Here is a 14,704-nt window from a genome sequence, read left to right on the forward strand (position 1 = left end):
CTCGAGTAATGTGCGATCTCGCATATCATGCGACCCCCAAATTTTCACCAATAAACAGTGGTTTTGTCATGTATCTCATGTATCATGCGAGTTCCTTTTCCGAGAGCGTCAGTTCATAAGGTTGGTGGTTTAGCATGCTAATGGCCGAGTCGTTCAGATGTGTGCTGCTGCTAGTCAAGTTACGGTAATTTTCTTACTAATCTCGGGAATTGAATAGAAAATCTCAAGATAAAAAAAGAATCCCAAGATAATAAAATAATTGTAAAAATAACACGCCTTTAAGTCCAAAATCATTCTCTCTCTCTCTCTCTCTCTCTCTCTCTCTCTCTCTCTCTCTCTCTCTCGTCTCTCTCGTCTCTCTCTTCTCCTCCTCTCTCTCTCTCGTCTACTCTCTCTCTCTCTCTCCTCTCTCTCTCTCTCAGGAATAAATACTGCAATTTGAGTCTTTTACCAACGGGTATCAGTAAATGTGTAGACATTGTGTGCGTGTTTAAAAAAATGTGCAGTACACATACATTCCGATGTTTCGGTTTTTGGAATTTTTCAGATTTCGGAAATGTGAGGTCAGATGCATAATCAAACAAACATCACTACTGCAGCAAAAACATTTTTTCCCTTTATGTTTTTCATTATTGTTATTTATTAATTACAGTTTATTTAAATAAATATTAATATAGTACTGTTAAATGAATGTGAGATAACTAAGATCACCTATAACAAAATAGTGGGACAATTAATACCATATGTTCACTAATAGCTATTATTTTCAAAACAAACATTCCGTAAAACGCAAAAAATATATGTACATGACAATCAAAATATAATAATGTTTTGCAGTTCAACTTGTGAATTTTAACAATAAGTATGACTATATAATATATTTCACCATATCGATCTTGAAGTTGAAGAGTCGTAAAATTTTGAGGATGGTCCGGGAAAAGAATTTGTACTTCGTGATTACGTATCGCTACAACACCATGTGGTATTTTCATACCACTATATTGATGACGCATCGCTACGACACACTGGTATTTTTCATACCACTATACATTAAAGTTAAAATGATCATATTATATTATTGTTTTCATGAAGAAATAATTATATAAAGAAAATTATTGAGTAATTTTTGCACTCAGCAGTCAGAAAATCACGAACATGGTAACGTTCAAAACTAGTGCCATCCACGGCATATGTCTATAAATAGAACAGAAGCAGAGGGCAGTCATTGGATAACAGATCTCCATGGCTACCAACCAACCAATCAGGTGTTGGTTATACTACTCTGAATTTCTTAGAATGAACGTTTACAAACGCGAAGCTAACGATGATGTGTGTGTTTTGCATACAATACGTAGTTTTAGTTTTTATTAGTGTAAGTATTTTACTGATTACATGAAGAATAGAATGATTCCTTCTCATTACTTTGAATGTAAAATGGTTTGAAGATTCTTCCGCAAAAAGAAAAGAAAAAAATTTCTTTAGATGATACCTATTTACTAACGCGGTTGACATAGCTTCAAAACAAAATTCAGCTCTTTAATCTCTGGAAAAATGTTAATCTTTCTGTCTGCTGGTCACACCCTTTATATCCCTGGCGACTAACAACAACAAAATTTGTTGGTTTGTTTTATCTTCCAAGATGTAGGTATTTATTACCTGTAGGTACAGCACATTTTTTAACAGTATGCCCACACACACACACACACACACACACACACACACACACACACACACACACACACACACACAGTTGCGCATGTGCTAATACCTATTGGTTTCAGAGACTCAAGTTAACACTTACAGTATAGTTGAGAGTGGAGAGAGAGTTCATCCTGCTCTTTGTAAATTTAGTCCATGCGACTGACAGCAACAAAATTTGTTTTTTTTTTCTTCCATATATGAATTACCCATACTGCACATTTTTAACAAGCATGAACACACTGCAAAATACTCTCTCTCTCTCTCTCTCCCTTCTCTCCCTCTCTCTCTCTCTCTCTCGCTCTCTCTCTCTCTCTCTCTCTCTCTCTCAGAAAAGATACCGTCAATTCAATTTATAAGTATCTTTTCCTGATAGACAGACAGAGTAAATATTTAGGACTCCAAGGCTTGGCATATGTCCATTATTTTATTATCTTGGGATTTTTGGTTAATCTTGGGATTTTCCATGGTCAACTCTTGGGATTAGTAAGAAAACTGCGATTATTTGAGTAGCAGTAGCAGCAGCTGCAGCGCACACCCAAATGAATCGGGTAATCCTAGCACACCAAACAATAGTATTTACAAAATGAGATGAGCTCTCTGGCTGGGCTGTTTTGGTCCTCCCACGTGTTTGATCGCATATCTGCCAAATTTATAACAACAGAGATAAAACCATTTCTCCCATTACAGATATCAAATATTATCTTTTCCGTTACGCCGAATTCTAAATAAATTACGTAGGTTCACGATTGATAAAGTTTTTTTTATGCAATAACAAGAAACGGAGTTAGATTTTCTATCACCATGGCATCTCATTTTGGTGCTGTTGCGAATATTTCAACCAGTTCCACGTGCGTTTAAATCCATACCGACTGTACAGTCTGGAGGCAGTTCTCCCTTCTACACATATCTTGATTTCTTAATGTCGTAGGTATAGAATAAATTGGTGAGCAAGGAAATATGAAATAAAGCATAACAGAGTAAGTTTGACGAGTGAGAAAATGAACAATCGTATACAAACAGATTCTCTCTCTCTCTCTCTCTCTCTCTCTCTCTCTCTCTCTCTCTCTCTCTCTCTTCTTCTCTCTCTCTCTGACAAAATAATAGATAGGAAACAATGACTGAATATTGCTTGAATGCGATATGGCAAAATTTTGGCCTGACTGAAGTGTGGAGTGACTTTGACACTGACTTACAAGTTATTCCTGGTCATCTCACAGCCATGGATAGACATCAACTTCACAGCCGAGAAAGGGCAATCGTATACAAAATAATTAGGTATGGAAAATGCGAAATGCGGGCCTATGTTGTCCCATAAAAAAAGCTCTCGCTCGGATAGCTGAGGATTTAGGAGAGAGAGAGAGAGAGAGAGAGAGAGAGAGAGAGAGAGAGAGAGAGAGAGAGAGATGGAGAGACGAGAGAGAGAGAGAGAGAGAGAGAGAGAGAGAGGCTAAGGCCCCACCGAATCCGTCGCGGCGCGTCGCGTGCATCCAACACGGCTATCCGTCTACAAGCGTGTCCGTCTTCTGCATGTGTGGCCCAACCAGACAAATGCACGACGGTTATAAGACGGACAATTCAAACTTCAGCAGTACTTGCCGTCATGAAGGGCGCGCGCGAGGTTTTCCTCCGACTCGGTGCTGTCAACCAAATTAGAGGCGTTGAACAGTAGGAAAATCTGGACTTATGACATAACTTTAGAAGAGGAAAGAGTGGAGAATATGCAAAACTCTTTCATAAGTTACGATAGCATCCAGACAAGTTTTTTTTAATATTGTCGGATGCCGCTGAAAACCTTTGACGAGGGCATTATATCTCGAATATCAGACTTTGATACCAATTACAGAAGATCCGTATCAACGTAAGAAACTTGTAGTAACTCTGAGGGAAGGATTACTGATTTCAAAATTTGTAAAGTTACACTTTATTTTATTTAATACAAAAATTAAGATACGTAGAATTGTATGTGAACTGAACACTTTGATACAGGAACTTCAGAAACAAAGATATTTACATAAATGTATCCATTAGAATATAATAAAAAAATTCTTTAATCCTTTATCATAACCACAAATCATCACATTTGATTATAACTCAAAGTTGGGCAGGTGGTTCAAATGCAGATTGTTGTAGGTCTACCACAATTTCTTCCTTCATGCGGACCCCAGCTCGGAGACGCACGTCCACGTGCGGCTAAAAACAAAATGTTTTGTTCCTTGCGCGTCCAGTCTGGTAACGCACCTGACGCCACGCACGCTCATGCGCCGTGTGGGGCCACTCGTGTTTGAACTATGACAGTTGATCGAAACGCACAAAACGCATAGCCGTGTTGGACGCGCACGACACGCCGCGACGGATTCGGTGGGGCCTTAGCCAGAGAGCGAGAGAGGAGAGAGAGAGAGAGAGAGAGAGAGAGAGAGAGAGAGAGAGAAGGGCCGAATAGGAAGGAGATTAAAGTACCTGGGAATGGAAACCCCTTATAATCTTATAATTATAGCCTCGGGGTTTGTCTCAAGGACATTCAAAGGTCTGTCAAACACGGGCAGTTGTTGTTTTTGTAAAATTAGCATAAGGGCAGATCTTTAAAAGCCACGCCAGAGAGCTCGCCACGGTGACAAGACTATACCTTCCATATGAAGATGAAATGATCAAAGATCTGGAAGATGACTAATATGACTGCCTTGATGGCGAAGAATTCAGAGCAGTATTTGATGATATGGACACGGAGAGCGACTTTGGAGGATTTTAGTTTATTAATTTTATGCATTTTTTTTTACTTTAATAAAATTTCACTTAATTGCGTATCCTAAAATAAAATAATAGTTCAAGTAACAAATGTTTCTTTTACCGAGTAAAACAAAAAGTAAAAATTCCTTCGGTATTATGCCTTAATCAACTGATTTGGAAATTATAGAGGGTTAGTCTAGAACAGTTAAACATGCTGTATAAACCAAAATAATGCAAATGGTGCACGATCGCTCTTTTGTATTTTAAAATATAATATTAATATGAGAATGCATACAGTATTATTGGATATAATGAAGTACAAGTAAAGCATAACTTTTTAAAAGATCTACTGTTTTCCTCCGGTAGTAACTATCGCAATCTGCCGATTTGGGAAAGCATAGACGGTACGCTAATTTTATACCGCGTGTATGATGCGACCCCTTTAAAATTAGCTTCAAAATTATGTTTAAAAAGTCGCATAATATGCGAGTATATACGGTAATTAAAATGTAGTCACCTTTCTATGCTGGTTTAGGACTTGCCCAAAGGGTGTGTTCTTAAATGATGCACTCTAGTTTGTAAGCCAGCCCAATGCAGTTTTTTTTTGTATTTATGGAGGTAAGTAATGAAAATAATATGAAGCAATAAAAAATAGTATTAAATAATGAAAATATATTGTAGAGAACTGACTTATTGAAATTTACCCTTCATTGTTGTACACTCTTAATTTAATGTTTCAGGGTGTTATGATTGGATTCAAGGGAGACTTGATACACATGTTTAATAAGAATGAAAATGCAATCCACTCTTCAAACTATTTTGACAAGCTGAAAGGCCGCAGTAATGTCATCTTAATGGGCGATTCTATGGGTGATATAAAGATGGCTGTTGGAGTACCTCAACCAAATAATGTCCTAAAAATTGGCTTCCTTAATGATAAGGTATTCAGTGAAGTATTTTTGTTGTATGGTATAGTTTATACTTTAGCTGCTTCATTCTGTTTGTATTGGGATTATATTATAATATAGCTTGAATATTCTGCTTACTATATTTTGAACATTTAAATAGTAAAGTCCCTGTTATCTGAATGCCTTGTTGCTTATATGGTGTTGGATAATAAAGTAACACAGTGAACCTAGGTTCACAAATCTCTCTCATCTCAAGAAAGTTTGTTTCTTGAACATATTTGAGAAAAAAAAAAGTCACAATAGTCAAACTTACCCTTGTTTCTTAGTCAACCAAGTGCAGTTTGCTTGAGTGTGTATTGCATTTTGGAACTTGTATGTGATACCCCTCAGTCACACTTGGTAAGACCAAAGGCAGTTGGAGCAGTTTACCCATTGTAGTTATTCAGTGTACAATTGACACCTACCAATTCTTGTCTTGACCTATTCGGTGATTTATGGTGCCATAACGGGCCGAGTGTCAGTTATCAGTGCCAGTAATAGTTATTGGTGCCATAGCATACCTAATAAAGGCTCCATTAACCGAAACTCAGCGCCATAAATCACTTGCCTGTAATGATATTATATCATACAGGCACTTACCAGTGATGAATGTTGATTATAGGTGATGATGATATTAGTTGTGCAATCTGATGAATGATGAAGATGATAAACTGCACAGTGCCTCTTCACCTTCTTCAGGGGGCTCCTTGTCAGGGATTTCGGGAGAGTGCATCATATGGAGGTAGTACTTTCATATTCTCACGAAGGTGTTATGATAGGGCTTCACTAGTTCAGTAGCAGTATTGAGAAAATTTGTGGCACTTTCTTCATTCTTATTCCATGCCTTGACCATTGTCTGTATATGCATGACTTCCCTGATCAAATTATACAGACCACGAAATTCTTCAAAGTCCTGGTCCATTGGTGGGATAATAGTTAAGAGGTCAATTAGTTTTTCTCCAAGAATGACCTCCCAGAGTATTTTATATTGTTAATGCTCGTTCTCAATGGAGGTGACTGCAATTTCAGTCACGTGGTAATGGCCTGCTGCTTATCCATGACTTTTGCCCTTTCTCAACATAACAATCATGTATATTTTCTCCTCATCTGTCATTAACTGTGAGGGTCTTTGATGCTTAGGCTCTTTGCCAGAAGCCTTAAGAGAAGCTAAATGTTTAGAGGACATTTTACAGAATATTCTTAGTCCATAGTATATACCGTACTGCACATGCAAAACACGCTCAAACAACAGAACATTGAACTGCATTGGGTCAGAAAGGCATAAATTGCGCATTGATATTCTTTGCATACTGTACATTTTATTAAATGTTATAATGTGATTTCTAAATATTATACGTATGAACATAGAGTTGGTACTATAAGCAAGCAGAGCATATCTAAAATACATAAGACAACGAGAATAGCATGGTACAGGCAGCCCCCAGTTTATGAGAGGGGTTCTGTTCTTGAGATGCATCATAAGCTGAAAATCTTCATAAGCTGGAAAATTGTTGAAAATCATAAAAAAGCCTAAAATAAACTTTACTTTGAATACTTTGGATGTATATATTGAAAACTATGTAAACTGCCTTTTTATTGTGTTTTTTATTAAAAACCTTCAAATATTGATTACTGTATATACTCTTGTAAGGTTTGATATTTAAAGACCAATTTTATGGTATAGGCTAGTTTTGGAAAAGTGCAAGAGTTTGGCACTAGGCTAAGCTAGGCTTTGGATTCCCCAACAACAGTCAACAAATACAAATGTTGTTTTACTTATTTGAGAATCTTTTATTATTATGTTGTTTCTATATTGGAAAAGTGCAAACTTTAGGGACTAGGCTAAGCCTACCATATTCTTTGGATTTCTTGACAAAGAGGTCAACAAAGTAGCATTTCTTTCCACAGAAGTCAACAAAATGACAAATTTTAAAATCAATTTGTATTTTTTATAGCCACCAAACCTGAGGTCCTAACAATAGGATAGACTTATACTTGGAGGGAGGATACTTGGAGGAAGTTACAAGTACCCTGAACTGGCTAGGGGGGTTCAACCCACCTGACCACCCTTCCTAGATGACTGAGTTCTGAAGAAGGGGTCTTAGCCCGTGAGAGAATAGATAAATGAGCATCTAAAAACTCAACCTTCTGGGAATAAACACAATGAGACAAGCAACAAACCACGTAGGCCACAGGGATTTGTTACCACTCCTCTCTCTCCTCGTTAGAGAGAGAAGTGGTACTGAGAAGCAGATTTGTTTATTGTATAGGAACAAACCAAATCACTGCAACTAGTAAGGCTGCCACACTCACCTGTATCAGACCAGTTCCAGCTTGTGACGTGTCAATGTACTTCAGCCTACCTGCAGGAAGCAAAAAGGAAAAAAGAGAAAGGAGACCAGCCATCTCCCTCATTCTCTCTCCCACACAATCACCTTAGGTAAGATACCGACTGTCCCGCTGTGGGCACTGGATGAGCTACATAACTTGATGGCAGCCACCACTGGACCCAAGGAAAAGAGTGTCCAAGGACCTGTAGGCAATGTCCTTCAGGAAAAAGAAGTGAACGTGGTCTGTTGAAGCCAGGCACAAGCATTCAAAATCGTGTGAACAGAAAAGTTGTTCTTAATTGCCAGAGAGGAACTCATTCCTCTGATGTCATCTGCTGCAGCCTGCACTGACTCTGTGACAGAACTATCTGGTAGGAGTATGCCTGCATTTACGTATCGGGGCCTCGTATGAACCGAATACGTAAACGGAAAATATTATATGGAAATGCAAGGTAACTGGGTTTTTAACTTACCTTAAAAAAGGGGGTTTTGATATCATTATTTTTAGAGAAAAAGGTCGCCAGAAAACTCAGCTAATTACTTTACATACATTTATTTACAAGAGGCCGTTTAATGGCCTGGAGAAAGGGTAAATGCATCTTGTCCGCACGGGGATCAATATTATCTCTCACAAGGGGATAGCTGGCTAAAATAAGATTCACGTAAAAGCTGGTTTTCAAAATTATTCATATTATCTTGCGGTAATGCAGCACTTGCGGGCATGAAGACTTGGACACGTGACTCAGCAAATCTGGAAAAGATCCCAGATTAGACAAAATAAAAAGTTAGGCTTCCTGCACAAGTTACGGTTATTCAGTTTTCTCTAACACACTGGGGAGAAGGAATTCTAGTGTTAAATGAAATATTTAATAACTTCATTTGTCTGGGACGATCTCAAAAGTGAGACATGCGGCCACGAGGGAGTGAAAGGAACAAAGGAATGTTCATTTGAGCATTAGGAGTTTGAATTGGGAAATGAAATTCAGTTACTGGATTCGAAAGGAAAGAACTGGCAATATGACTGATTCACAAGACGTACCTGGATGCATTATTGGAAGTGGACCTTTGTAGGGGAACTGGCATCCGCTTTGTCTGAGGTCTGGGCGCGGCACTCGCGCCGTGGTAGGCCTAATGGAAGGCTGGTTGGGCAGGACGTGTGTCCTGGGTTACTGACTGGAGCCGACTGAGACCGACTGCAGGTGTCATTCATGGGGGATGGGTTCAGCTTATCCCCCCAAGAGCAGGGCATCCTGGAAACAGAACATACAGCCAGCAAAGGGTTCACAGGAAAAAGGAGCTTAGACGTAGGCCTAATAAGTACCTAGCTAGCTACACACTTCCCTTTGGGATACGTCCCTAAGGCTGACAAGAGTCTTTGTTCCCCATCTCTAACAGGAAATTCCTATCTCTGGCTGGCGTTTTCCCCTTTGAAGTCAGCTGATTGGAAAATGGCTGCTTTTCTAGCAATCAAAATATTTAACTAAATGCTGGGTAGACGAGGAGATCAATAAATGTAACACTGCTTAACCCTTTAACGCCAAAGGGGTATAATAAAAATCGTCTCTCGTATGCCGGGGGGGTCTTGGAGTGAGCGCCGAAGCGGAAAAAACATTTTTTTGAAAAAATCACAGCGCTCTTAGTTTTCAAGATTAAGAGTTCATTTTTTGCTCCTTTTTTTATCATTGACTGAAGTTTAGTATGCAACCATCAGAAATGAAAAAAAATATCATTATCATATATAAATAATGCAATATATGATAGTGTGAAAACAAATTTTCATATATAATTGTATTCAAATCTCGCTGTGAGCAAAACGGATAAAACTAACAAGTTATTTTTTTTCGTTGTATTGTACACTAAATTGCAATCATTTTGGTATATAACACATTGTAAAACGATCAAAGCAACACAGAGAAAATATCACAAAATGATGCATGAATTCACCATAAATCAAAATATTGTTCTAGAGACTTCCAATTTGTTTCAAAATTAAGATAAATGATTGAATATTACAATACTGTAAGAGTTTTAGCTTACAATTGCAGTTTTCGACCATTTCGGACGAGTTAAAGTAGACCAAATGTCGAATTTTTTATATATATATTTTTTTTTATATGCAAATATTTAAAAAATGAGAAAAGCTACAACCTTCAATTATTTTTTGTTGTGTTCTACATGAAATTGCACACATTTTCCTATATAAAACTCTATGAAACACTTAATATGAAACTAAGCAAATATTACGAGAATGCGACATACACATTTCGGAGATTTGTGGCGGAGAATCCGCGCACGGAGGGAAGGAAAGTTTTTATTTAAATTCACCATAAATCTAAATATTGTGCTAGAGACTTCGAATTTGTTTCAAAATGAAGATAAATGACAGAATATTACTAGACTGTAAGAGTTTTAGTTTACAATTGCATTTTTCTACCATTTCGGTAGAGTCAAATTTGACCGAACGTGGTTTTTTTTCTATTTATCGTGATTTATATGCAAATATTTCAAAAATTTGAAAAGCTACAATATTAAATTATTTTTCGTTGTATTCTACATGAAATTGTGCACATTTTCATATATAAAACTTTATGTAACGGCTAATTTAAAATGGTGCAAACATTACGACAATCGGACGAAACAATTTCTGATTTTTTTCGGAAGAGTTACTGCGCTGATGTAAGGAAAAAGTTTTTTTCATAAATTCACCATAAATTGAAATATTGTGTTAGAGACTTCCAATTTGTTGCAAAATAAAGGTAGATGATTGAATGTTACTAGAATATAAGAGTTTTAGCTTACAATTGCGTTTTTCGACCATTTCGGTAGAGTCAAAGTTGACAGAAGGTTAAAATTTTGGCACTTATCGTTATTTATATAAAAATATTTCAAAATTGATGAAAGCTACAACCATGAGTTGTTTTTAGTTGTATTCTACATGAAATTGCACACATTTTCATATACAGTAGTACCTCGAGATACGAAATTAATCTGTTCCGAGGCGCCCTTCGTATCATGAGGTTTTCGTATCTTGGACCACATTTTACATGTAAAATGGCTAGTCCATTCCAATCCCTCCAAAAACACCCCAGTAAATTATATTTCCAGGCCTAAAACACATGTTCTAGGGTTACAACGCCGATCCGACGGAAGAAATATGACTCCAAAAAGGCAAAATACTGTACATACTTGAGTAATATTCAACTGCATGTAATGTTCAACCCCATTTTTACCGCATATATTAGGACTTTAGCATATGTCCCTTAGCAATAAGCCTAGCCTATGTTAGCGGTTGCTACTGTAGCTTAGTCTATGATTCTGACATCTAAACCTAAGAGGCTAAAAGCTTAGAATATGCCAATAAAATGTATAAATAATCAGTATGTACTCATTTCAAATAATTATTAATAAATCATTAACTATAATACACAAAAAAAAAAAAACCTTTCAATTGATTGTTTACATTCAGCTCTTACTGTCTTACGAGTACCGAACGAACGCCAAGCAATCACTTTTCCGAGGACACAGTAAGCCATAAATTTTCATTAGTATCTCTCTTCAACTAATGAAACTACCAAACAGTATAATAACCATTCATTTCTATTCTTTATTCTATCTTTACCTAATGGAGATACCGAGTTACTGACAGCTATAATGAAACATATACGTCACGTAATATTAAAACAGAAGAATTCTAAAAAATACGTATTTGTTGGCAGTCTGATTTATTTTATATTTTATGATATCTAATTCACAATTTTTTTATTAAATGTATTGCATGTACTCATTTCAAATAATTATTAAGTAACCATTAACTATAATAAACAAACAAAAAAAGCTTCCAAACTTCTGTTTACATCCAGCACTTACGAGTATCGAACAATCGCCAAGCAATCACTTTACACAGTAAGCCATAAATTTTCATTATCTCTCTTCAACTACTGAAACTACCAAACAGTATCATAACCATTCATTTCTATTCTTTATTCTATCTTTACCTAATGTTTTTTTTTATTAAATGTGTTGCATGAATAAGTTTTTCAATTTACAGCATCCTTTTATCAATAGAATACTTAAAGCACAAGGGGTAGATGCTGACCAATAGGAGAGCAGGATCTTATGGGGTAACTAGCATCGGGAACCAATGGGAGAGCGGGAGGATGGTGGCTTGTTTACTCAGCTGGCGGTGCGGGAGTTTTAAAATTGTTCTTGGTGGTCCTGGCAAATCTCGGGACTTTACAGCAACAGCCTTTCGTATCTTGAAAACTTTTCGAATGTAGAGCTGTAAAATTTTTCGTATTTGCTTTCGTATCTCGAGTTTTTCGTAAGTTGAGCCTTTCATATGTCGAGGTACCACTGTATAATACTCCATGTAACGGCTAATATAAAATGGTGCAAAAATTATGTCAGTGACGAAATAATTTATGAGATGTGTTGCTGATGTTTTTTAGTGCAAGAAGAAAGAAATTCGGGCTTGCGCGCCTGGGTAACGATTGTAAACAAAACAACGCCTTGATCTGTGAGCTCCCAGCATCCCCCATGGCGCGTGATTCAAATGTTTTTGCCTGGTAGGCCTATAAGTATTTTTCCGCGAATTTAAAAAAAAATTTTATATCGACGTACCAATGTCCAATCGGCACCCAACAGAAAATTTATGGTGAATTTTTTAAAACATCCTTTTTTTACGTCTGCGCATTACGAATTCATGCATCATATTGTGATAATATTTTCTCTATGTTGCTTTGATCATTTTACAATTTGTTATATACAAGTACTAACCTACTTACAACCAAGTTTGGTTCCGACCCACTGGTTGTAAGTCAGAATGGATGTGAGTAGAATTTTCCATTGAATTCAAATTTACTCACAAAAGTTTGGTATGGCAATGGGAAACCCTCTGTTCCCAGTGCTAAGTAATTTACATATGGAATTTTTTGAAAAGAAAATTTAAATAATATAATTCCACGCAATGTACCTTGGTTTAGATATGTTGACGACATAATTTGTGTATGGCCAGGGAATGAAGATGTAAATAACTTTTTTGCCAGGTTAAATCAATTAGTACCATCAATTAAATTTACTATGAAAATAGAAAAAGATAAATGCCTACCCTTTTTGGATGTCTTCATATGGAGAAATAGTAGTGGGTTTAAGTATAGTGTTTACAGAAAACCTACTAATATTTCTTTCTATGTACATTTCTATTCTGGGCAAAACAATAAGGTTAAAAGATCAGTGTTTGCATCCATGTTTTTAACCCTTAAACGCCGAAGCGATAAAATAAAAATTGTCTCCCGTGTGCCGGAGGTGTTTCGGAGTGAGCGCGGAAGCGGAAAAAATATTTTTTTCAAAAAAACACAGCGCGCTTAGTTTTCAAGATTAAGAATTCATTTTTGGCTCCTTTTTTTGTCATTGGGTAAAGTTTAGTATGCAACCATCAGAAATGAAAAAAATTATCATTATCATATATAAATAATGCGATATATGATAGCGCAAAAACGAAATTTCATAAAATTATATTCAAATCGCGCTGTGCGCAAAACGGTTAAAGGTAACAAGTTACTTTTTTTCGTATATAACACATTGTAAAACAATAAAAGCAACACAGAGAAAATATTATCACAAAAGGATGCATGAATTCGTAACGCTCAGACGTAAAAAAAATTTTTATTTTTTAAATTCACCATAAATCTAAATATTGTTATAGAGACTTCGAATTTGTTTCAAGATGAAGATAAATGATAAAATATTACAATACTGTAAGAGTTTTAGCTTACAATTGCAGTTTTCAACCATTTCGGACGAGTTAAAGTTGACCAAATGTCGAAATTTTTTTATAAATTTTTTTTATATGCAATTATTTCGGAAATTAGAAAAGCTACAACCTTCAAATATTTTTCCTTTTATTCTACATGAAATTGCGTACATTTTCATATATAAAACTCTATGAAATGCCTAATATGAAACGGAGCAAATTTTCCGAGAATGCGATGTACGCATTTCGGAGATTTATGGCAGAGAATCCGCGCGCGGAGGGAAGGAAAGTTTTTTTTCATAAATTCACCATAAATTGAAATATTGTGCTAGAGACTTCCCTTTTGTGCAAAATATGACAGGTTAAATGATTGAATATTACTAAAATATAAGAGTTTTAGCTTACAATTGCGTTTTTTTACCATTTCGATAGAGTCAAAGTTGACCGAACGTGGTTTTTTTTCTGTTTATCGTGATTTATATGCAAATATTTCGAAAATGAAAAAAGCTACAACCTTCAATTATTTTTCATTGTATTCTACATGAAATTGCGCACATTTTTATATATAAAACTTTATGTAACGGCTAATTTAAAATGGTGTAAACATTACCACAATCGCACATATGATTTTTTCAGAAGAGTTATCGCACGGACTTAAGGAAAATTTTATTTTTTTCATAAATTCACCATAAATCGAAATATTGTGCTAGAGACTTCCAATTTGTTACAAAATGAAGGTAAATGATCGAATATTACTAAAATATAAGAGTTTTAGCTTACAATTGCGTTTTTTTACCATTTCGTTAGAGTCAAAATTGACCGAAGGTTGAAAATTTGTCACTTATAATTTTTTATATGAAAATATTTCAAAACTGATAAACGCTACAACCATGGGTTGTTTTTAGTTGTATTGGGCATGAAATTGCGCACATTTCCAGATATAAAACTTTATGTAACGGCTAATTTTAAAATGGTGCAAACATTACCACAATCGCATGTATGATTTTTTTCGGAAGAGTTACCTTGCGGACGTAAGGAAAAAGTTTTTTCATAAATTCACCATAAATAGAAATATTGTGCTAGAGACTTCCAATTTGTTGCAAAATTAAGGTAAATAGTTGAATATTACTAAAATATAAGCGTTTTAGCTTACAATTGCGTTTTTCGACCATTTCGGTAGAGTCAAAGTTGACCGAAGGTTGAAATTTTGGCACTTATCGTTATTTATATGGAAATATTTCAAAACTGAT

General features: G+C 35.9%; 1 protein-coding gene across 7 annotated transcripts in view; it reads left to right on the forward strand.

Moving 5' to 3' along the window:
* Nucleotides 1-14,704, forward strand: part of LOC135211118 (cytosolic 5'-nucleotidase 3-like) — a 250,829-nt gene that overhangs the window by 223,232 nt on the left and 12,893 nt on the right. For all 7 annotated transcript variants that reach the window (XM_064244229.1, XM_064244228.1, XM_064244227.1 and 4 more), the window contains exon 7: nucleotides 5,166-5,366. In XM_064244229.1, coding sequence (XP_064100299.1) covers nucleotides 5,166-5,366 — 201 coding nt within the window. The remainder of the gene's footprint in view (nucleotides 1-5,165; nucleotides 5,367-14,704) is intronic.

Source organism: Macrobrachium nipponense, chromosome 4 (assembly GCF_015104395.2).
Source record: "Macrobrachium nipponense isolate FS-2020 chromosome 4, ASM1510439v2, whole genome shotgun sequence".
NCBI lineage: Eukaryota > Metazoa > Arthropoda > Malacostraca > Decapoda > Palaemonidae > Macrobrachium > Macrobrachium nipponense.